Genomic DNA, 25,421 nt, shown 5'->3' on the forward strand with positions numbered 1-25,421 from the left:
TTTAAGCGTTTCATCTGTTTCAATAACAGAGGTGGAAATGTTTTTTTTTAAATACTTTTCGTGTGGGTAACTTTACGAGTCCCCCTCCAGGTTGCAGGCCTTTAAGCCTGCGGCCCCTCGTGCCTGCGCGACCAACGCTCGAGCTGAATGCGTTCTGTAACTCTTTCTCTTCTTTCGTCGATAAATAAGTTGTGAGTGTGCGCTTGTCTGCCGTCTACGTGTTCCTCTTCTCCGCCCCTGTCCTTTTTTCTCAACTGTAGCTATGTTCAAACTATACCAACTCACCCAACTGTCTACATTACTACAAAAAGCGCTGTGAAGGACTTGAAATATTTCTCAACGTACTTCACCGACCACAAGGCAATGGTCCTCTCAATTGACCTCGTCCCACCACCGCGGATACCACCGCAACCGTTACAATGCGAAGAATACACGCCAAACATATATCCCTCTGATGCCGAAAATATTTTCGCAACAGAAGATGACATAATTACGACAGACCTACCATTAGATATAGATAATCGCTTAAATTGAAATAAGATTCTTCGTTCTTCAGCAAAACGGTCCGAATGTTTCCTGTGTGGCCAACGTATTTGCAAACACACATACCGAATCAGCAAAAATAACTTGTAAAGCACGTGGAAAATATTAATCGAAAACATTTCACCAAAGGCACTGTCATGCTTTGGCATTCCCACACTCAAGCAGTCTTAAGTGCCTCAGTCGAAGTTTTACAACCAACTATTGAAGTGAGATTGCGTGGTGGGCGTCATTGGTTTACTGTTTCGTCAAGCGAGGACGTAGGTGCCTGTGTACGCGAGTATATGAAAATGTTGGTTGTGCTTAGTGGTTTTTAGTTGCACGTATCTCACAGAATTACGTGTCTTGTGCGTCAAGCAAGCGACTAAGGGAGGATTCAATTGATATGCTTTTTTGCAATTCCTCTTTATCATTGTTTGTACAACGCAGGCCCAGGACACGACATCTTAAAGCGAGTCAAGCGAATGGTGGTACTCCCTAACGCCAATTTTTTTTTTCGCTTTTAAGCTGCATAGTTACACACTTTCAGTTAGAGCCTGGTTAGTTGAAAAAACTATCCCAGTAGCTTGGTATAACATGTGCACACTGTGAAGAAAGCAGGAAAAGTTTGATCACATTTCTAGACCATTTAGACGCGGTCTTCTCATAAGACGTCCTGCAACTGACCCTCAGAAAAGACTTCCCATTAACGCCCCATGGAATAAGTTTTTGGGCAGTAGAATGGAAAAATAACGTTCCCTACGACATGATCTTGCACAGCATATGGCGTACCGCATGACTGTGCGCCCCGCGGTATTCGCCCCGTGCATACGTATTTTGTTGAGCATATCTCTGAAGGAATTGTTTAAAGACCCGTGACCTACAACTGAGTGGCTGCCAGTTTTTGAGGTGTTGTTGACCCTCAAACACTCGTAACATGTTTGACGTCAGCCAAGATGGCTAGTGTGTTTTAGTGTTTCTTCGCGATTGTGTGATACTGGCTTGTGTCATCGTCCAAATCCCAAAAAAGCCGCGTGCGTGCAAAAGTTGGCAACGCTTGCGGCTGGAACGCAGAGGAATAGGTTTTGAATCCTTCTCGTTGCGGATCTTTATTTGATTAATTATGCACGCTTCTTAGAAATTAAGTCTGGTAAGGCGATAAGCTGGGCGAGCCGGCACTATTTCAACATGAGAAAATAATTAGCGCCTGTCTGTCTTGTTTGTTCGGCTCCTGTCCCTGTTCTCGTGTTTTTGTGCGCTATTTTTTCATCGTTTTTATACAAATCTCTGCCCATTCACGGCTGTCATTGTGGTTCTTGTTCAGAACATTCCTGAGCGTGGCGTGCGTATGAAAGTAGCGGTAACGCGCAGCCTCGGGTCAGTCACCTTCCGTCGCCGGCGCAAGACTTGTGGCACATTTCTTTTTAAGTTTGTAGGTGAAGGTTCATCTCAATAAGCGTTTATTTGTCGTTCTAAATTAATCTGCTTTTTTATTGGCGACAACAATGCACCATGTGGAAAGTGTATACAAATCAACACGTAGACAATTATGTGACTTGAATACATAAGCTGACAATCCATCCTTAGATACGTCTTCAACAAAAAGAACCACTAATAATGGCATATGTTTTATGATTATACTTGCTTTCAACACAGTTATATATGAAGCTACTTGAGTATATCGTACTCCAAATCAACTAGAAGAACTTTAGAACTGCGTGCGACGGTGTTTGTGAAACTGTTTACAAATTCCCATGCTCTTTCCTTCATCGCAGTATCGCAGTGAAATGGAGAGGGAAAATGAAAAAGTTATAAGCACGTTGCAATCGTCAGGCACTCATTATCTCCTATTTTATTATATTTGAAGTTACTGTAGTTTCTTTTTCTTGTTTTATTCCCCACAAACCCCGCTTTGACGGCAATTTGCACATGGCATAAAAATTAACGATCAATACGCATCGTGGGGCCAGTCAAGAGAACTAGTATCGCCTGTCACAGTTTTCTGCCAATGCTCAAAGCTATATGGGAACGTGCCTCCGAGTACCTAGAGCGCTGATCATAGGGGTGCATGAGCACATTTCACGTCTTTCGAATTGCAAATACGGTGGCTCGGTTCTTACGCCAACATTGTGGCTTATGGGACATTCGATTTGTGGAGGAGATAAACGACTTCGTGTTGATTCTTTCTACCGTCCCGAAACGCTCTTTGAAATGCGCTACGATATATAATACTCTGCAGCCAACGGCGGCGTTGCGGATGCGTAGCAACTATTTCTTCATTGCGGATAAATAAATTAATCACTACATGGCTTGACCCATTGCTGTACACTGAGAGCTTTTAAATTCTACTTCAACAATCTAATTAACGTAATCTAAGGTAATTTCATAAAAGAGTGTTCTCTTTAAAATATACCTTTTTTATCTTTCGTTCAAACTGTAATTTTTGTATGTAAAAAAAGAATCAAGTGAAATAAGTTTTTCTAGGTAATAGCGATACCGAAGAAAATGATTAAATTATTGTTGGGGAGTCTGGCGAATTTCACATGCACCTTTAAAATAGTCCTTACTTAAACTTCTCACCTGTTTTCACGACGTTGGTATTTAATTGGCAAACAATGGTCCAATGTTGGGCCAATGTGGCCATCGCAAAACCAATATTGGTGTTGCACTGGCATATACTGGCCAACGTTGGCCTGTCTTAGCCAATTGGTTACAAACATTGGTAATCAATTGGCTTAGGTTGGCCAACATTGGCCTACCTCAGCCAATGGCTTACCAACGTTGGCAGTCGATTGGCTTAGCCTGGCCAATATTGGCCAGTCTCAGCGAATGAATTGCCAGCATTGGTAATCGATTGGCTTATGCTGGCCAAACATTGGCCTGTCTTAGCCAATGGGTTACCAACATTGAAAATGTGTTGGCGCAAGGTATCAGGGTGCCTCGTTTTCTGGAACCGAACTTTAAAAACGAATGAAGTACTCTAGGCTATGAAGATCACTCTTGGCAGAAGGCGTCTTGATAAAAAAGGCTGCTAGGAAGACGCTGTGATTAAATAAGTTATTTATGAATTAAAACTGATTCGCATACTTTATTAAATACTTACTTGAGGGCAAAGGTGTCAATTGAAAAGTTGTATTTTGAATAGGTTCTTGATGAAGGAGTTTACAGCATGGTACACTCCAGGCAGTAAACTTGCTTAGACTTGCTATGGGGCCAAGATTCGGCCTTGGCCGTACTAGACTGGACCGGGACTGCCCAGGGAATTCGGTGATCTACCAGGATGGCACCTCACTGTATTTCCCAGGCACCGGAGTTACGCGGAACTGCCAGGGAAGGGATTTTCCTGGCGCCTTTTGTCTCTTTTTGGTCCGAGCCGACCAGGGTAGACAGGCGGGCGGCCCCAAAAATTAAAAATTTTGTGAGGCTTCACTGTATTCACTGGCCTCAGGATTCCACGGAACTAGAACGGAATGGTTTTGGGTGGAGTTTATTGGCTTTGTAGGATTCGGTGCGCCAAGGAACTACTGGCGTTGTCACGAAGCTCTCTAGAAAATGCAAGTCTCCAAAATCAAAAGATCAGTTCATTAGTGTAGAGTGCGAGCCGAATGAACGCAATAATAGTGTCAACAAATTGGTCCCTCCATGACATTTACAGCATCCATGTTTAAAATTGCCACATCTGAAACTGCAAAAACCCGCGAGATAATTTTTCTTTGTTTATTTTTTCAATATCACGCAACGTCGCAATGGTTCACGTACTTCGCGGCTACTCTGCTTCAACTTAGAATGTACCGCAGCACATGCTACGGGCTCTCTTTGCCTATCAGGCGCCAAAAAGGTTGCGATGCTGCGCGCGAGATGCGCCAAGCACTGGAATGGCTCCCCAGGCGTTTGCAAGGTCTCAACGACTAAGCAGCCTCTTGCAACACCAGTGACCCAACGGTGCTTGGAATTTCCACGCTCACATTGCAGCACAGCGAGCGCGGTCGGCCAGATCGAGGCGCAGTCGGTTCTGATGTCGCGATTGCTACGCCGTTGCTCTGTCTTGCACCGACATTCGAAACAACTCTCTCGAGGCTGCATGCGGGCCGAATATACGAGTCTATAGCGCGATATAGTGTCGTTACAACGCGTAAAAAGTAGTCCTCACCTCTACAGGGGCGGAAGCAGCGGCGCTATGTCCGTCGACGCGCACATCAAGAACGACGAAATATACATTAAAAACAGCTTTTTAACACCGGAAACAAATGTTTAATAACTTAATCGTGCATTTTGTGACACCTTAGGGACGTCGTATTACCTCACTGTTCTGCAAATTCCTCAAATATGCAGACGCTATTGCTGATATATTTCTTTTTTTTTTCTTTTATTACTCTGCGATATGATAAGTCGTTAGCACTTTCGACCCCAGAACCCCTCCATTTGTTGTCATCGTTTTGTTAGATTCCCGTTTTTTTTTTTTCCACTTCAGCTTTGGGGATTTTTGCATCTGTATTGCATTTATGATTACATGGTTTAAGAAATGGTACAGTTTTTGTTACATGCACAAAACCCCTCGCGAAACAAAAAAATCTATTAGCGTGCTGCGAAATATACGGCACGGGTGATTTCTGAGTAATATTTTTTCTTTGTAATTTCACTTTATTTGGGGACATCGTGCGCAGAAAGAAGACGCGGTGATTTTTGCATTTTAGTTTAGAGTGTGGGTTTTACGGCGTAAAACATAGCATAAAGGCAATTGCTTTCCGACTCCACAAACTATCTCGGTGAGAACTTTTCTGCAGTGGAAAGGAGGAGAGCCCGCGCACAGCTTTATTCAGCGCTCAAAATGGGAGAGGGAGCGCGGGCCTGTACCTTCCACAGCAGTGCCAAGAAAAGTTGTCCGTGCGTAGCCTTCATACTGCTGTCCTGTTCACTCGGTATTGACAACAGCGTAGACGCTATGCGTATTTTAGGCCAAGCGTGTCTCCGGTTACGGTCACGTGACTAGAGTCTCCAAGCGGGTCACGAGGCAGAGAACGGCACCTGCCTGAAGGACACTGCTTGGTAGACCACTTACATAGCATCCACTGCACTATCAACTTCGGGACGAACTCACAAAAGTATTCACTGACAGATCCTCTGCCTGTGTTCATTATTCGGATGACCCTCGATGACAAGCCTTTTGTGGGCGCACCCGCCTGGGGACCTTGAAAAAGCAGGATGCAGGCGAAATGCTGGAGGGAGGGGAATGTTTCCTCCTCTCCTCTCCAGCAACTCATCTGCCTCCCCCTACCAGCATTCCTTTCCCTGGCACTCTTAGCTGCGGCCTGTGTGGCTCAGTGTTTGAAAAGTCCTACGTGACAAGCGATTTCTTCGAAGAAGTCACAGAAATTCTCGTGATGGTGGTTTGGTTCGGCAAATGACAGCTTGTACCGCATAGTGTTGAATCTTCACGGAGCTCTACCATCTCGTTTGTGTGTGTACGTGGCTGTTCTCCAGTGCCCATATCGACGAATATCTCGGATTACATCTTTCAAGTCCGCTAATATTTTGGTAAGTGCACGGCAACCCGCTTGTTGGCAACGACTGGCCGCTGTTCTATGAGGCACTCTTCCAGATTATTTATAGAATTAGGCAGTGTCTATTCTCCCGGCAGCCGGGACAATAATTTTTCCGAAATTCTATGGAGAGTCGCCTCCCATTAGCTGCCTGAAATCATGCACCTCCCGGTAGAATACTGACTTCTTGTTCTCCCGGCTGTTCGTGGAAACGCGTTTCGTAGACAACTTTTCGTGGACACACGTTTCATGGACGCGTTTCGTCGACACTAACATATCACCGACACTCGTTACGTGAATCGCACGCTGCGGAGAAATTTTTTCCCGGAAGTGGATGAAGAACGCCGGCGGTCTTGTATAAAACGAATTGTGAAAACGGCTATTTGAAGCTGTAGAGTAGCTCACTGGTAAGGTGTCTGTCTCATACACAGCCGGACCCCGATTCAATCCACCAGTGTGGGCTTATTTTTTTTCTCGATCATTTTTAAGCATTTGACGATATTTACAACATGTTTTTTTTAATGATTAACACTGAAAAAAACGAATGTTGTGCACGAAACTTCGCTGAAGTAAATGGTATGGGACTGCGCCCTTCCCGGGGGTGAACGGAGGACATAGCCCGGGGAAAAACAAATTTCGCCTGTTTCCGACGGCGCGTGTATCACAGTCTGCGGCCGCTCGTTAGGAAAATATTAACCCAATTGACCCACCTGTACACGCCGCTTCTCAGCGGCCCGCCTGCGGCCCAAGCCTCGCTGTCCTTCATTCATCCCCCGAAAGGGAGTCTCATACCATTTAATTCTGCGAAGTTTCGTTGACAACATTAATTTTTCTTTTTTCAGTGTTAATCGTAAAAAAAAAAAAAAAAATGCCGTAGGTATTGCCTTATGCCTAGATAAAAGAAAGTAATCCCACTCTGACGATTAAACCAGGGTCCCGCCGTAAAAGAGACGGACGGACACCTTAAAAAGGAGTTACTCTACAGCTTCAAATACTGTAAACGACTAAATTTTCGCGAGGACCTAATCTTCGCGAATCGCCTACAAACGCTAAAAATACGTCCCGCGAACAATTCGGGCAATATGCGAACACTACGGAAGCTACGCCCGATTCGCGAAAATTCGAACCCGCGAATAATTTCAAATTTTCAGCTTTGGCCCGGTTCGCGAAAATTTGAGCCCGCGAAAATTAAGTCGTTTACAGTAGTTGTTTTCAGAATTCGTTTTATACCAGACCCAATAGGGGCAACTGTCGGCATTTGTTTCCCCGGGCTATTGTGCCGCCGGCAAAATATCTACTTCCTTTTTTCTCTGGTGCGTCACCGGCCGGCAGACCCGTCCACGCAGCTTCGCGGCGACTTTCTGTGACGGCTCATTACAAGAATGTTAACCTACGCGTCCCCCATACATGCTATTTGCGGCGACAATTTGGGGTAACTTGTTACCAGAAAAAAAAAAAAACTATTCAAATTATTTTGGAAAATAATCTGCTGGTGAATCAGCGTGTCAATAAAACGATCTGTCAATGAAACGTCATTTGATAAGCTGATTGCCACCGCCAATGAGAGGCGTATGTCAGGAGAATTTCGGGGAAAATATTTTTCCAGCTGCCGGGGGAACAGACAATATGGCCTATAATTACCCCGGATCTGTTTGCTTTGCACTCTTTTCAGCGGTCTAAAAGCTTAGCAGTACTTCTTTACGTTTCGCAGATTGCTTGCACATTTGTACTTCTGTACGGAACATGCTGTGTGTAATAAAGTTCTAGGAGATTTGAAGAGAATACTTTGTGTCTGTTTTGCTGCCTGTTTACAAACTCATGTGCGACTTCTTTTTTTTTTACGCGTTTCCTTCATCTACTAAATAGGTTAATTTAGTTCGGGACGTTTTAAATAAGTTTGAGATATCCAACCTTCCAGACGATACCCATTCAGAGATAACGAATAATTCGCATGGGTGCCAGATGCTAGCTCAAGAGCGATTCACTTCAGAAAGCATTTGTTAGCGGAGGGATGCCGCGGCTAGGCTTCTGCTACCGCAAGTGAGCCAGCACTGCCTTTCGTGGTGTGATTGCGTCTGTTCATTTGCTTGTGCGTGATATCTTCAGTTACATAGTTCAGAAGGAGCTAATGGTGGCCAGTCATCCTTGACTTCACGACGACTTGGTTGAGGTTGCGGAAGGACTTTTAGTCCATTGTGAGCCAAGCTCTTCAGAACATCGCGTTGCTACAGAAACAAGTGAACTTATGTAGAGCCTTGGGCCATTCACAACGTGCTGCTTGGAAGGTCCATATCACAAGAGCAAATGACGTTTTAGCGAACAGCGGGATTTGAGCGAATCGACGTTTTAGCCAATAACGGGGGCGCGCGTTAACCCATCCGCCGCGCTGCGCTTTACGGCGCTTCGCCAATGACAGTCTGCGGCGGCTCATTACAAAAATGTGAACTCCTATGGGCCACCCGAAAACGCCGCTTCGCGGCGTCCAACTATTCGCTAAAGTGGCATTCGGTGAAACGCGGGCGTTCGCTAAAACGTCAATCGATCACGTGAGTGCCTCCCCTGCTGGGGAGTGTGCTTTACTAAGACCAATGTGTGTTTGAAAGCGTTGATTCTCGACCTTTGGATCTTTTCGCAGATGCCCTCAGTGCGAAGCTAACAACTGAAGATTCGGCAGCTTAAAAAATGGTGCTGAAGTGGCTGCCAGGGTCTTGCCACAAGGGAGGCGGCAGGAAGTAACGTTTGGGAGCCGTAGTGGCTCCCCAGCCCCAGGACTCGCCCCAGGACCAAACATAGGCTCCCCGCTAAGCCTCCTCCCTAGCCCCTTTAAACAAAAGTTCCGAAAAAAGTATTAATTGATCTTGAATTAGTCATTTGCTCGCCAGATAAAATAGTGCATAGACAAAGCAGAGGAGGACCTTGCCATTTGTGCCCAGAATGCTTTTTTGAATTGGACTACTAATACAAAACAGGCCAGGGGTTCTTAAAACGCAATGTTGGAATAACCAGAATCTGAACGCACTGCCATCATTGCATAGCCAAAATTGAAGATTTGGCATTAACATTGGGACATGCCAATGAATTAGCTTGACTGCCAATAACGGCCTATTCAATGAATGAACTTGAATGCCAATGATGGCATAGCCATTGAATTAGTGTGAAAGCCAGAATTGGCATAGCCAATGACGTAGTGTGGATGCCAATAATGGCTGAAATATTGGTTTAACGATGGCCCAACAAAGGTGCCGATGATGGCTGGGAAGTTGGTCAAAGGATGGCGTTATATTGGTGCCAATGATGGCTTGAACATTGGTTGAACGATGGCCCAACGTTGGTGCCAATGATGGCTGGAACATTGGTTGAACGATGCCTCAACGTTGGTGCCAATGATGGCTGGAACATTGGTTGAACGATGGCCCAACGTTGTTGCCAATGATGGCTGGAACCTTGGTTGAACGATGGCCCAACGTTGGTGCCAATGATTGCTGGTACATTGGTTGAACAATGGCCCAACGCTGGTGCCAATGGCTGGGCCAACATTGGAAGAAGTTGAGCTTGGCCAGAATGCAAATGTTGGACCAACCTCCGGAGCCAGTGTTTGCCATTGTTGGCCCAATGTAGGTCGAACATTGGTGTGCTGCCTGGAAAATAACATATATTTTTTTCAAATTTTTAACGCATATCTCCTTCAAATAAGCCCTGCAGTTCTGTTTGTGCTAGTAAGTACAAGTAAGAAGTAACAACAATTTTTGTCTTCAATAAAATTCGCAATATTTTTGAAGTTATACGTTAAAGAAAATTACAAAAAAAAGTTACAAGTCTTATCCCCATGACACCTTAGCTGCAAATGCCGACTGTCCAATTGTGACGCGACTTCCCAATTGGCTGCGGGTTGGGTTCATGACGTCCTCTCAGAAGCCGCAGGTCCCTTGTCGGCTCGTTGCTAAGCTTGCTTGCTTGACCTTCTTCGCGGCTGGCTACGGAGTTAGTTGAGTACGAAGCTGAGCGTCGTTGCGTTAAAGCGGGTGAGCCTAAGCCTGGCACAGCGGGAAAAAAAATGGCATATTCTAGCTCAATCTATCGTTTATAGTCTTCCGTAATCGTCTCGTACCCGCAGAAAGTAGCTGCTTGTTCTTTGTGAGTGGTTTTCGGCCATAGTTAGTAACGTCCTGCAAATAAACAACGAATCTTAACGGCGTACCGCTGTTTTGCTTTTCCACAATTTATTCCGATCGGGTCTTGAACTTCATGTCCTGAAAGCCAACCGAAAATTTCGTAAAAATAAAAAAAAAGTAAAATAACGTTTCATGCTCTTTTTAAAATGCAGTACTGCACGTACGTTACATATATCTTTTATTGAGGCGTATTTGTGCTTGTTGCAGAATAAAAACCCACGTGTCTGTTTTTCTAAAATATTGTGCTGGATTGATTTTCGAACTTCCAATTTACTTGTAATCATTGTACATCTTCCTGGCAGATATGTTTCAACCATACTCAAAACAAGACAACTCCGACAAAAAGGCATGCAAGAACCACAAGCGCGATGTGTATTTTTCACAAATCCCATACTTCCAGTTTTATTTGGTCATCCAAACGTGCGTCTACAAAATAGTATGGCTCTTTGGTAGTCCGCAGTCTTCTGCCGTAAATGGTGTAGGAAATTTATCTCGAATCAATCTGATAAATTCTGTAACCCTGCATGGCGATGCGCAGCCCTTTATTGGAAACACAACTGGATCTGCAGTCCCATTTCTGTACAGGACTCTAATCTCGTGCTCACCCTGATTTTGTTTTGTCACCTCGAAAAGCACTAGCGAGCCATAAAAAGGCTTTTGGGAAAACGTTTCGTTGAGAACCATCAAAGTCGCCATGATATTCAGGTCGTGATAAGAAAAAAAGAGGAACTTGGTTTGACTAGTTGCATTTTCAAACCCTGCGATGGCAGTTGCGTTCTGGGTTTCGATTGCTGCAGGCTGATATCGTTCCTCAAGCAGTGTGGCAATGTCCCTGGAGAAGAAGAAGAATATCGTAGTTTTATGTTAATAACTGAAATTAATATTATACCGAACGGAAGAAGCATCTTTGAGTTATGAAACACAAGGGTAATAAAATCATGACGAATTCTAGAGGAACACAAGAAGGGAGCTGACTTGAATAATCAGAAAGTGAAGGTTTCGCTAAAGGCAGAAGTGGAACATGACACTTTTGATTACGTCGATACCGCCGTCGTGCTTCCTGGCTAGAATGACTATTGCCACTCTCAAACTATGGAAGAATATTTAGAAAAACGATAGACTCCTCTTGACGTTCCGATTCACGTTCCAATTGACTGGTTTTCGCGAGGTTGTCTGATTTTCTAAAAAAGTTCCGTATTTATAAATACGTAGAGCCGTATTGTATTTAAACGAGGAATTATGGCAAATAAGCATTAAAAATATCTATTTATTGCATATTTTACAACTTAAATTTAACTCAATCTAAATTGGGTATTCATGTACTGTCTTCTTCTATATGACGGTGAAGGTGCGCGTATCGACCCATCGGTACTGCCAACGGCAACAAGCGGCGCCTGCGCCCATCACATATAGAGTAAGCACATGCACGGAAAGAACTCACATTGTCGCGGTAGTGTTTATCTCCCTGGGCGCTCTCTAAAGAAATAATGAAATTACCGTCGCGTTCCGGAAAATATGGGCCAAACTCGTGCGCTTTTCTTATAAAATGCAATGAATTACAATTACAAACTACCGAGTCTCAAATGTAATGGACTACCGTTACAAATTACTTTCGCTGAAAAGTAACAGATTAGTTAGTCTTTACGTTGCAAATTACTTGCACGTTACTTTTCCCGTACACTTGTCAAGAAAACACTAGTAACAATCTTAATGTTTTCAAAAAAGTTATGCAATACTGCATTACATTTCTCATTCTCGGGGGTAAAAAAACACAATGGAAGGTGATGGAAAGATATAGTGCCCACACGGCGTTGTCTTCTTGATCTTTGATTTTCGTATGTATTGCGCGTTTTCAGGTGGTTCTAGTAACCGGACTTACAAAAGAATCGTGTTTTATTTTCGGATTTTCTCCTTTTCACAATGCATTTTTTGAACTTGTTAGTTTTATGCTGCGTAATTGCCTGCTCATATTGCTCCACTTTTTGCATTAGGTTTATATTTTTAAAATGTTCCGAGTACCTGAATTAATTTGTTACCAGTAATTGTAACGAAATTTCATTACAAATTACTGCCGCAGGAAAGTAGAACACAATTACAAATTAACTTGAAAAAGTAGCGGATTAGAAGTAATTCGTTACTAGTACCGGATTACTTAACATGTCTGAACATAACGCACGGAGCGACAGCAGCACAGCCGAGAGCGTAGAACGTATTGACTTCGTCATTTCAATAAATAGATGAAAAATATCGCCGCATCATACCTAGACTGGCATGAAAATGGAGGTAATATGCATTCTTGCAACAGTTGAATCGTTCTTTCTGTGCAGACACGTACTCTCTCCGTGGTTCACGAAAGCGCCGCTAGTCGGCACTGGCAGTACTGATCGAACGACGATCGCATCTTCGCCGTCGTATTAAAGGACGACAGTAGGGGAGAGAAAAAAGTTACACTCTTGCGTACTCTAAATTGATATTAACGTTTTTTTGCATGAAACCGTTTAATACTCTTTAATTACTTCTATGACTGTTTAAAAAATATATATTGTCACGAATGATGGCTGACGACACAGAAATAACTGAGAAGAAATAAAGGTGTATTGGGGTGAACCTGTGACGATACCATAGTACAAGATGTGGCATTGAGTGCGGCAACGTTGGAAACAACAACTACGTCCCTGCCTGAACACAATAGTTCCCAAAATATACAGAAGAATTCCACCCATCATGCCAGACAAACGCTTGACCTGACACAAGCTTGCAATCCTGGGTACCTAAATTGGACCTAATACGATTTTGCCTTAAGGCGTTAGTTAATGCCGGAGTACTCTTATTTAGCATTTTTATAGATTTCCTTTAACTCTAGACATGGTTTCCAAAGTGCCAGACGTCAGCCAATGATGCCATGTATGAACCAATGAACCATTGATGAAGCCTGAATCAAGCACTCAGTTGTTTTACAATTTCCGCACGAAGTTGCTACAAGAAAATCGAACAACGTGAAGTGAAGCTTATCTCCGGCCTTTTTTCGGTAATTTAGACCAAAGCTGCCGAATGAGACCATATTACTCGCAGTGAAGCCTAACTTTGGAAGTTGCTTGGCGAAATGGGGCCAAAAAGTTTGACCTATATTGCCTCCTTCGGGCTTTTTGAGGGCTTAAATTTCCAGAAAAAAAAATGTTGGCCCAAGGACTTTAAAACTGAGTTTTAAAGTCGATGCACGAATTTCGGAGTGAGCTCGGAACGTTGAGTCGGAGAAGGAGGATGTAGACTGTTGCAAAAAGCGTTAACTCCAAGCTTGTGCATATAATAGCGTAAAATCGCAGTCGACCACGGTCAAGCTTCAAAAGAACACGCTATCGTCGCTTGCGGCTCAACAATTCGCGTCTTCAGAACGTTGCTCGCTCTTCCGCGGAGGAAACGGGAGCCTGCTAGCGAGAGTCCACCATTTCTCTCGCGCAGGATTAACGGCAGTACTGCTTGTGGTCATGGCTGGTGAACAGAGATTTCTTAATCCAAAGACCACTTTTACTTTCTCAACGTAGGGCTGCAGCATGTATGACGAGCCTTGGCGTTTCAACGGTTTTCCGAAGCCAACGAAACTAGCTGTAGTGAACACAGTGTAAGCGGGTGGGCATTCCTTCGAACTGCATGGAACGGCTGAGATTAACGTAAAGACATGCGCAAAAATGCAAAAAAAAAAAAAGAAAAACATAATTTTTTTGTAAATAAATAATAAAAAAAGCAACAAATCCTCCCTTTGTTCTTCGGTGCACTTGGTACAAAAGGATCAGTGGTTAGCTTGGATGTTTTGCCGATTTTCAAAGGCCATGAGTTTGATATCACCATATGCTTTCCCACAGTCAGTGTCATTTTAAATGAATTCGTTATGATAGCTAGAGAGATTCCATTCATTTTAGACTACTTTTACATTAAACTTGTTAATTAAAAACGCTACACTTTGTACCTGCGATGGTAGTTTGCTATATTTGGATTACCTTAGCTATTCTCGGGTTTTAAATTAAATTATACGCAAGGAGTGAACTAGTGGTTAAAAAACTAGGCATTAAGATTTCCTAATTTTATTATTATCCACACTAATTTTGATAATTCATGCCCGCAATACAAGCCGCAATCACAAAAATATGCAATTTAACCTAGTAGCCTTTACAGGGAAGTATAATGATTTATCTTATGGAAACTCTGGCTTCGTTATCAATATATTCATAATGACATGTTAAATGTAGTACTATGAGTCACGCTCTACCTTAACTGGAGAGAAATTTAACTAACTGGATTGGACGTATGTGCCGAAAAATTAGTTTAACATTAAATATTTTAAATCAATAATTACGCCGTAAGACTTGCATTGGGATCGAAGCCGAAATTAACGTCGATATTGAGATATGAAATCTAAAAGGGAAGATAGTTTCGCATTTTTTTCTGGATTGAAATGTGTCTCCTGAAGTACATATTACTCTAAACATCGCTGTTGTTTGTTTTTTTGTAAGATAAGGAAGTGACCCTCGTACGTAACGCCCGGCATCCTGCCTAGGCGCATTTTCAAACACTTCTGGCGGCTAAAATCTCGTCTTTTCCCGCCGTATTTTTTGTGTTTCCTGGTGCATGTACTTTTCCGAGGACATTTTGAAAGCATTGTACCACATTTGAAAAGAGAAAGGAGGAAAAACAAAAATGTGAGCTATTTTTGGTGGGTACGCGCGCAACAGAATGAACGCGACTGAAATGCCAATTTTAGTGTTTTTTTACGATAAATGTTGACGGCGCCGCTTGATTAACCGTGTGTCAGACGACAAAGCACTTCGCTGTCGAAAATAATTTACAGCAGACGATAGCCGATAAGCATGAATTTTTCACGCTTACAAATAACGTGTTTACCAATCTATAGGACAAGAACATACGATTTAGCAAGTGTTAACATTCGAACAATATATTGTACGTACCACATGATGTAACGTTATCTGTAAATAATTTATTTTAGAAAGATCTCCAATAACAGTCAACGTCAACGACAGTCACACCTTGACGACCGGACGGAATCCAAGATGACTTCGTTTTGGAGCACGCATTAGGGAGAGCTTACTTCTTTAACACCAGCACCAAGGCAAAGGAACGGGCACGACTCAGTCCAACCCGAAGAACTATTATTGGCTATAACTAAGAAAGGGGGGGGGGGGGGGCTTTACGAGTATTATCTCTGGAAGGGAGAGAACAGTTGTCATTTTTTTTCCGTCGACGGCCGTTTGTCGTCATTTCCCTCCTTCGTTTTTCGTGAATGTCAAGCAGAAACGCTCTAATGGCCAGGCATTTACCAGCCACAATTCTCAAAGTGGAAGATCACACAAAAGGGGTGCGCAGCTTGAATAAAAAAAAAAAATTAAGTGGAAACTTTCAAGACGGGCTAGAAAACGTCAAATTCAAAACCGAAAAACATAGGTCGAGCATCCCGCTGACCGGGTTTTCACAGTTCAAGAGAGTGGCAGAAACTTTCTAGCTGATAGGGAGAGTGAGTGTCACATCCGCAGCATCAGCATCATCACCATGGCAGCGACCTGGGAGCGTATTTTTTGGAAATGTGTATAAACAGGAATAATTTCCGTCGTTCAGTGAAACCAGCAGACCAGACGGGCTATGCCACTGGTATACCACAACGCATTACCGACCCCCACTAGATCCGCCATTTTGAAAACGAGTGGCGCTACATATAGACAATGGCGCCTTGAGCGAGTCTCCGACTGGTGTGTTTAGCACGTAAGTAAAAGTGGTCCCTCGATTTCCGCCTGGTGACGTTATAGAAGTGTCATGCTGTCACCAGTCGCGATTTTGGCGGTGTCCCAGCAGCGGTGCTGAATGTGACAGACGCCTGCTCTGGTGCGGGCCGCTCTCCTGTGTGGCAGTCCACGGAAGCTTCGGCAGCCAGAAGTTGAGACGCCGCGACGACAGCGACACTCGCGTTAGCTGGTGCTTTTCGTCAGCATTTCTTAGGCCAGCCGCCAGAATCACGACATCCGACAGAATAACACTCCGGCTTTTATGACGTCATTTGTCGCCACTTTGGGACCACTTTTGATGTATGGGCAGAATAGGACGCTAAACACACCAGTCGGAGACGCGCTCAACGCACCATAATATATAGAGTTGGAGTCGCGAGTATGACCATTCATATAGAAAAGAAAATCAACCGAGTGCTTTTGTTTGTTTTCTTTTAATCGAGATGGTGTAAAAATAATCAAAAGAGCGAAATGACAAGACGCGTGGTTCTGTCGGCCATTGAGGGAGCATATTCAAATTGTTTCAGCAAGGCGATATGTCATTATAAAAAAAATATTTTAACAACCAAAATATGACGAAACAGTTATGTGCATAACGCATTGGTTTATTTCATTTCCGAGACAACGGGGCGCTTCATTTTGCTCGTTCAAACTTATTTTAAAAATGCAAGTTTCAATCTTGAAATTTAATCGGTACTCACATATTCTTAGTGGTCACCCCAAGTACCGAGGTCTCACACGAAAAATGAAAATACATTGGGAGGCCACATTTAATAAAGTGCTACCAACTGCTTAACATGATCAAGTTATGCTTGGAAGTAACTTAATTGACATCCAAGCACTAAAACAAAATTTCACAATTTTCATTTTACAGATATGCTGCATAACCAAATATAACTCCTGTAACGCCGAATTAGAGCGCAGCTCTTGAGGAGGAGGAGGAGGGAAGGGTACTGAGGGGACGGTATACCCCTCCTCCCACGCATCACAGATCGTTGGGCCAATATTGGTGCTCAATTGACAAAGAATGGACCAATGTTGGGTCATTGTAGCCAATAAAATTCCAATATTTTGGGTACACAGCCATACACTGGCCAACATTGGCCTGTCTTAGCCAATGGCTTCCCATCGTTGTTAATTGGTTGGCTTAGGCTGGCCTTTCTTAGCCAATGTCTTACCAACATTGGTAATTGATTGGCATAGGCTGGCCAACATTCGCCTGTGTCAGCCAAATGATTACCAACATTGGAAATCGATTAGATTAGGCTGGCCAGCATTGGCCTGTCTTAGCCAATGGGTTACCAACGCCGGTCTTACCTGTCACGAATTAAGGCGACGAGAAGGCGAACCGTGAACTGAATGTAAAGGTTTAATTGGCGAACTTGTGCCAAACAAAAATAAGTAACGAAAGGGCGTCGGGGCAGCAGAAAAGCGGGCGGCGATTCACGGGACTACAGAGCGCTAGCGAGACTGGGACTGACTCGACAAGGACGCAGGCAGCTGCTTATCTACCGTGCGTCACTATCTCGAAAGTTTGGCAAAGAAGGTTCGAGCGTCGCGCGCTCGGGGCGAGGATGAACTGACACTTTTGAGAATAACAAAGCAGAGGGAAAGTTACGTCTGCTGCGAGAATGACCGGGAATCTTCTAGAAGACCGTGACCAAGCGTTGCCTTCTCGGCTCTGCGGGCGGCATTATCCCCCTTTTAAAAGTGCATCGCCCCGACGCTAAACGAAAGGAAAACGGAAATGGCTAAAAAAATTACGGCGAAACAAAACAAACATGCAGTGTCACAATCCTAACGCGCGTAGAACGGCTTGAGTCGAACTACGTGGACGACTTCGGGTCGTGGCTGGCGGCGTCCTGATGGGCGAGTTCCATCGGGGAGCACCTCGTAGTTCAGGTCCCCAAGGCGGCGGATGACCTTGTAGGGTCCGAAGTAGCGTTTTAACAGTTTCTCGCTGAGGCCGCGGCGGCGAATGGGTGTCCACACCCATACCCTGTCTCCGGGCTGGAACCCCACGTCGCGGCGGCGAAGGTTGTACCGGCCAGCGTCCACACGTTGCTGGTCCTTTATTCGAAGACGGGCTAGCTGGCGTACTTCTTCTGCTCGTTGGGTGACCAGTTGGACGTCGTCAGTGCCGTCGTCCGTCGGGTCGTGGGGCAGCATGGCGTCGAGCATCGTCGTCACCTTTCTGCCGTGCACCAGCTGAAAGGGTGTAATGCCCGTAGTCTCTTGAATTGCCGTGTTGTACGCAAACGTGACGTAGGGCAGCACTTCATCCCATGTCTTGTGTTCCACGTCCACGTACATCGAAATCATTTCGGCAATGGTCTTGTTTAGTCGCTCCGTCAGCCCGTTGGTCTGCGGGTGGTATGCCGTGGTCCGGCGGTGGTCGGTGTGGCTTAGGCGGAGTATCTCTTGTGTCAGTTGCGCCATGAACGAGGATCCTCGGTCCGTAATCAGGACTTGGGGAGCTGCGTGTCGGAGGACGATGCACTCCACGAAGAACTTGGCTATTTCCACGGCGGTCCCCGACGGGAGTGCTTTTGTCTCGGCGTACCTGGTGAGATATTCAGTTGCCACGATTATCCACCGGCCGGTTTCCCTGCGTCGACGATGGGAAAGATCGAAAAGATTCATTCCAACCTGCTGGACTGGTGCAGTAGGGGGCGCGATCGGTTGCAGGAGACCTGCCGGCTTCGTCGGTGGTTTCTTGCGTCGTTGGCATTCGTGGTACGAACGGACGTAGAGGTGGACAGTCTTCGGGAGCTTGTGCCAGTAGTATTTTTCTCGGATCCGTGCAAGAGTCCTTCCTACTGTAGTTAAGGTGACCAGATGTTGGGTCGTCGAGGCAGGCTTGAAAGATCTCTTCTCGAAGACTAGCAGGAATGACCAGGAGCCACGTCGAGTTGTTGCCCCCGAAGTTCTCTCTATAGAGGAGACCTCTCCGGACGGCGAATCTTGGCAGGTCACGTGAGAAGGCTCTGGGAATCGTACCCTCTCGTCCCTCCAAGTGGTCGATCAGTGCACGCCACTCAGGATCGTCCCGCTGGAGCGCTGCCATGCCGTGAAGGCTCACCGCGCCAAGAAAGTGGTGGTCGTCGTCGTCGTCGTCTTTGGCTCATCCGGAAGCTGACTCGACAGGGGCTCTGGACCGGCAGTCGGCGTCGCTGTGTTTTCGGCCTGACTTGTAAACCACGGTCACGTCGTACTCTTGCAGTCGTAGGCTCCACCGAGCGAGGCGTCCCGATAACTCCTTCGGGCTCGCCAACCAACTCAGCGAATGGTGGTCGGTGACCACCCGAAAAGGAGTCCCGTACAAGTATGGGCGGAATTTCGTGATGGGCCCAGAGGACGGCCAGACACTCCTTCTCGGTCGTCGAGTAATTGCGTTCCGCGTTCGACAGCGTCCGGCTAGCATATGCGATCACGCGCTCCCCACCGTCTTGTCGTTCGACCAGTACCGCTCCGAGTCCTGTATTACTGGCGTCCGTGTGAACCTCCGTTTCGGCTGATTGGTCGAAGTGGCCGAGAATCGGTGGTGACTAGAGCCGTCGCTTTATTTCGTCGAATGCCTGTTGTTGTTCTCCACCCCATTCAAATTTCACGGCGTCTTTCGCAAAGTGCGTTAACGGCGCAGAAAGCTTGGCGAAATCCTGAACGAATCGCCGGTACTATGCGCAAAGTCCAAGGAATCTTCGGACGGCCTTTTTGTCGGTGGGCGATGAAAAAGCCGCTACGGCGCGAGTTTTCTCAGGGTCAGGACTTACACCTTCGTTGCTCACAACGTGGCCCAGGAACTTCAGCTCGCCCTAGGCGAACCGGCACTTCGTCGGCTTGAGGGTGAGTCCTGCGGTCCTGATTGACTCAAAAACGGCACGAAGGCGTCGCAAATGCTCGTCGAAGTTGGCCGAGAATACCACGACGTCGTCGAGGTAAACGAGACAGCTCTGCCACTTGAGGCCTGCCAGGACGGTGTCCATGACACGTTGAAACGTTGCCGGCGCCGTGCACAGTCCGAAGAGCATCACCTTGAACTCAAACAGTCCGTCGGGCGTGACGAAGGCAGTCTTTTCTCGGTCCCGTTCGTCGACTTCGATCTGCCAGTAGCCACTCTTAAGGTCCATCGACGAAAGGTATCGAGAGTGGCGCAGCCGGTCCAGCGTGTCGTCGATGCGGGGGAGCGGATACACGTCTTTCTTGGTGACCGCGTTGAGCCGCCGATAGTCACCGCAGAATCGAAGTGTAGTGCCGCCGGTAGTCAACGCAGAATCGAAGCGTTCCGTCTTTCTTCTTTACAAGCACGACTGGAGAGGCCCACGGGCTGCTCGAAGGCTGAATGATGTCGTCGTTGAGCATCTCCCGTACTTGTTCATGAATGGCCTCTCGTTTCTTTGGGGAGACCCGGTACGGCGGCCGATGCACAGTGAGCGCGTCCTCGTTGGTAATGATGCGGTGTTTCGCAACTGTTGTCTGGCGCACCCTCGACGTCGTCGCAAAGCTGTCGTCGAACTCGGCGAGGAGGTCTCCGACCTGTCGTCGTTACGTGGCGCTGAGCTTGGGGTTAACGTCGAGTTGTGGCGGCACTGTACTGGACTGCTGACATGGCGAGGGCTCGTCGGAGATCGCGGCGATTTTGGCGTCGGCCCGGAGTTCCTCGGCGTGTCCTATAGCGGCACCTTTCGTGAGATGCTGCGCCTCCGGTCGAAAGTTCGTCACGAGGACCACACAACGTCCATCCTGCAGCTCTGCTACGCCCCTTGCGACGCCTATTCCTCTTCCGAGAAGCAGTTGGACGTTGCCTTCGAGAAGGACTTTCCCGCTGGCAACTGCGCCGGTAACGGCGGGCACAAGAACACTCGACCGTGGCGGCAGCTTCACGTGGTACGCAATGACTTGGACGGCGGCTTTCGCAGCGTCAACCTGTTTGCTCCAAGGTCGATCACCGCGCCGTACTCACAGAGGAAGTCCATGCCAAGGATGACGTCTCTCGAACAGTCTTTGAGGACGACGAATTTCACGGGGCAGGTCTCTCCGTGGATGTCCACGCGCGCAGTACACCTTCCCACTGGTGTGATGAGATGTCCACCGGCGGTTCGTATTTTCGGGTTTTCCCACGGCATCATCACCTTCCGAAGGCGGCGAGAGAGCTTCCCACTTACAACCGAATATTCTGCTCCGGTGTCGATGAGCGCCTTCGCGTCGTGGCCGTCGATGGTAACGTCGAGGTTACTCGACACCGTCACAGAAGCGTCGTTCTGATGCGTCTTGTCGCTAGTGTGGGAGCCCTCCGACGTTTGTGGAGGACATTGGCGTCGTTCGTCCTCGGCAACACCACCTCCGGTACTGCCGCACTTAGTTTTCCCGGCGAGGCAGGGGGAACAGGCTTTCTCGGCGGGACCTACGCTGAGGCGATGCAGGGCGTTGCGGTGACGGCGATCGGAAACCGCGGCGGGGAGACGGTCCTGGTGATGGCGAACGGCGGAGGTATTCGTCGATGTCCCTAGGCCGCTCTCCGTAGCGCGGTCGCGGATCGTCGGGGTGGCAGCCGCGTTGCCCAGCTGCCGGTACGGGCAACGACGGTAGACATGGTCGGCTTCCCCGGCGTGGTAGCAGAGCGGGCGTCGGTCGGCGGTTCGCCACACGTCGGTCTTCCTCGGCGAGGGTCGCTCTGGGCCAACGTCCTGGGCTTGTTCTTGGCGTCGAAGGATTTGCGGCGTTGGATTGTCCCGTCGAGATGACGCCTGGTATTGATGGGCAACAGGCGGCGGTCGGCGGGATACGGCGGCGTAGCTCAGTGTCGGCTCCTCTTGCGCCACCATGGTGCCGGGAACCTTTGGCCGGAGTGTCCGGTGAATTTCTTCATGGACAGCCTCAGCGATGGAGAGGGATGCCGGAGGACTGGCCGCAGGTAGCAACTTTTCGAGCTCCTCCCGGACGACGTCGCGGATAACCTCACGGATGTCCCGGGTACGGGCGCCGATCTCGTCGTTAAGCAGCGTGGAGGCAACGACGCCGGGATGTCGTTGGTTGTAGGGGGCGCGTGCTTGGAGGGCGTGCTCCATGTTCGTTGCCTCCAAGACAAACGCATCGACGGTGGTTGGAGGGTTGCAGACGAGGCCCCCGCGCATGAGGACGCGCAGCTTCTTGTCGTCGGCGGCTTGTGGGTCGTCACGCGCGCTCAGACGCAGGACGTCTTGAACGAAGCTGGTGACGCTTTCGTTGGGACCTTGCGTCCTCCTCCGAAGGAGATCTTCTGCTCTCTCCCGTCGGTATATTGTTGCGAACGTGCGCTGCAACTCGGCCACACAGATGTCCTACGACGTAAGCGAAGCCTCGTGATTCTCGAACCAATGCCTCGCAGTACCCTCCAGCGAAAAGTAGAGGTTCTGGAGGCGTTGCTCGGCGTTCCATCCGTTGTGGCGGGCCACGCGCGCATAGTGAAGGGTCCAGTCCTCGACGTCTTCACAGATTTCGCCATGGAAAGGTGTCGGCGACCGGGGGCGACGGGCAGGACAACGACGGGCGGAGCGGTCATCGTCGCGGTCTTCTTTGAATTCTGCGGAAGGGCTCCGAGTTCAGGAGCTTGCCCTTGAAGACGGCGGCTGTCACGATGCTCTGAGTCTTCAACGGAAGGTCGTCGGGAAATGGGGCTTGCTGACCGAGTTCTTTGTAGGGGTACGCTGCACCGGTTTTGTACCCCGCACCTCCACCAGAAATGTCACGAATTAAGGCGACGAGAAGGCGAACAGTGAACTGAAAGTAAAGGTTTAATTGGCGAACTTGTGCCAAACAAAAATAAGTAACGAAAGAGCGTCGGGGCAGCAAAAAGCGGGCGGCGATTCGGCGGCGCTACACAGCGCTAGCGAGACTGGGACTGACTCAACAAGGTCGCGGGCAGCTGCTTATCTACCGTGCGTCACTATCTCGAAAGTACGGCAAAGAAGGTTCGAGCGTCGCGCGCTCTGGACGAGGATGGACTGGCACTTTCGAGAATAACAAAGCAGAGGGAAAGTTACGTCTGCTGCGAGAATGACCTGGAATCTTCTAGAAGACCGTTACCAAGCGTTGCCTTCTCGGCTCTGCGGGTGGCAATATGCATAACTTATCGGTTTATTTCAGTTCCGAGACAACGGGGCGCTTCATTTTGCTCGTTCAAACTTATTTTAAAAATGCAAGTTTCAATCTTGAAATTTAATCGGTACTCACATATTCTTAGTGGTCACCCCAAGTACCGAGGTCTCACACGAAAAATGAAAATACCTTGAGAGGCCACATTTAATAAAGTGCTACCAACTGCCTAACATGATCAAGTTATGCTTGGAAGTAACTTAATTGACATCCAAGCACTAAAACAAAATTTCACAATTTTCATTTTACAGATATGCTACATAACCGTGTAACGCCGAATTAGAGCGCAGCTCTTGAGGAGGATGTAGAGGGAAGGGTACTGAGGGGACGGTATACCCCTCCTCCCAGGCATCACACAGCGTTGGGCCAATATTGGTGCTCAATTGGCAAAGAATGGACCAATGTTGGGTCATTGTAGCCATTAAAATTCCAATATTTTCGGTACACAGGCATAAACTGGCCAACATTGGCCTGTCTTAGCCAATGGCTTCTCATCGTTGGTAATTGGTTGGCTTAGGCTGGCCAACATTGGCCTTTCTTAGCCAATGTCTTACCAACGTTGGTAATAAATTGGCTTAGGCTGGCCAACATTTGCCTGTCTCAGCCAATTGATTACCAACAGTGGAAATCGATTGGATTAGGCTGGCCAACATTGGCCTGTTTTAGCCAATTGGTTACCAACGTCGGTAATCGATTGGCTTAGGCTGGCCAATATTGACCTTTCTTAGCCAATGGCGTACCAGCGTTGGCAATCAATTGGCTTAGGCTGGCCAACATTGGTCTATGTTAGCCAATTCGTTACCAAAGTTAGTAATGAATTGGCATAAGCCGGCCAGCATTGGCCTGTTTTAGCCAGTGGATTATCAACATTGGCAATCGATAGGCTTAGGCTGGCCAGCATTGGACTGTCTTGGCCAATGGCTTACCAACGTTGGCAATTTATTGGCTTAGGCTGGCCAACATTAGAATGTTTTAGCCAATTAGTTACCAACGTTGGTAATCGATTGGCTTAGGCTGGCCAGCTTTAGCCTGCCTTAGCCAGTGGGTTATCAACATTGATAATTGATTGGCTTCGGCGGGCCAACAATGACCTGTCTTAGCCAATGGCTTACCAACATTGGCAATCGATTGACTTCGGCTGGCCAACAGTGGCATGTGTTAGCCAATGGGCTATCAACATTGGTAATCGATTGGCTTAGGCTGGCCAACATTGGCCTGTCTTAGTCAATTAGCCTAATTACCTACATTTGCATTGTTCAGGGTGTTGAATTAAGAGATGGGGGCTATTCCAAGATTGATTGATTGATTGATTGGAGTCTTATGGCGCGAGAGCAACTAGGCCAAAATGCGCCAGGTGCATACACTATTGCAGGAAAAGGGTTAAGGAGAAGACAGAGCTATAGTAGCTGGTGATACAATAAAAGTATGAACATGAATCGTGTAAAAGATGTGGATATGAATTTCAGGTAGGTATAAAAGTTATAATCAATAAGGAATTATCTGAAAATAAAAAAAACATGTTGAAAAAGGAGGGGTTATAACAGGTGTAGATAACCTGTTAATTTAAGAAATTCCAAAACTTTACTGAAAGGTACAAGAGGTTCATTTCCTAGCAAAAATTTGGGGTGAATTGGAAGATGGGATTTAAAAATAGTGGAAAAACATACTTGTCGTTTTTGATCCAACTCCCTACAGTGCCACAGAATATGTAGGACAGTCAACGTTTTGCCACAATGCTCACAGCGCGGGGTATCATCATTACAAAGTAAATATAGATGCGTTAAACGAGTGTGACCAATACGCAAGCGGCACATCAAGACCTCGTGGAACCGGTTCCTCTGGTGGGAACTCTCCCATAATCCTAAACAAGGTTTGATATTGTGTAGTTTATTGTCTGTTTCTTGATTCCATTTCAACTCCCAAAGTTCATAAATTGATTTTTTAATAACTGGTTTAAAATCCTCACAAGGTAGGCCGACCGATGCTTTTAGGCCACCATTAACAGAGGCAGCCAATCTATCTGTTGCCTCATTACCTGGAATACCTACATGGCTTGGCACCCAGCATAGTTTTATATCAAGGCCAAGTAGGAGAGCGCGATTCATTTGGACACGCGCTTGTTGAACGAGGCGATTCTTCGTAACGGTAAGAGAACATAAAGCCAGTAGAGCACTCTGGGAATCTACGAACAAAATAGCCTTCCTCACACGGTCTTCTAAGATGTGTTCAAGCTCCATGAGCACAGCATAAAGCTCAGCAGTGAAAAT

At 46.8% G+C, this 25,421-nt stretch overlaps 1 protein-coding gene across 1 annotated transcript in view; it reads right to left on the minus strand.

The window, feature by feature from the left end:
- Positions 1 to 10,610: 10,610 nt before the first annotated feature.
- LOC120850015 (testicular acid phosphatase homolog) overlaps positions 10,611 to 25,421 on the minus strand; it is a 71,511-nt gene continuing 56,700 nt past the window's right edge. Inside the window, exons 5-6 of the mRNA XM_040222370.1 lie at positions 10,815 to 11,063; positions 10,611 to 10,695 (exon numbers count right to left, since the gene is read on the minus strand). Coding sequence (XP_040078304.1) covers positions 10,611 to 10,695; positions 10,815 to 11,063 — 334 coding nt within the window. The remainder of the gene's footprint in view (positions 10,696 to 10,814; positions 11,064 to 25,421) is intronic.

This window comes from Ixodes scapularis, unplaced genomic scaffold (assembly GCF_016920785.2).
Source record: "Ixodes scapularis isolate PalLabHiFi unplaced genomic scaffold, ASM1692078v2 PGA_scaffold2__306_contigs__length_199485367, whole genome shotgun sequence".
Lineage (NCBI taxonomy): Eukaryota > Metazoa > Arthropoda > Arachnida > Ixodida > Ixodidae > Ixodes > Ixodes scapularis.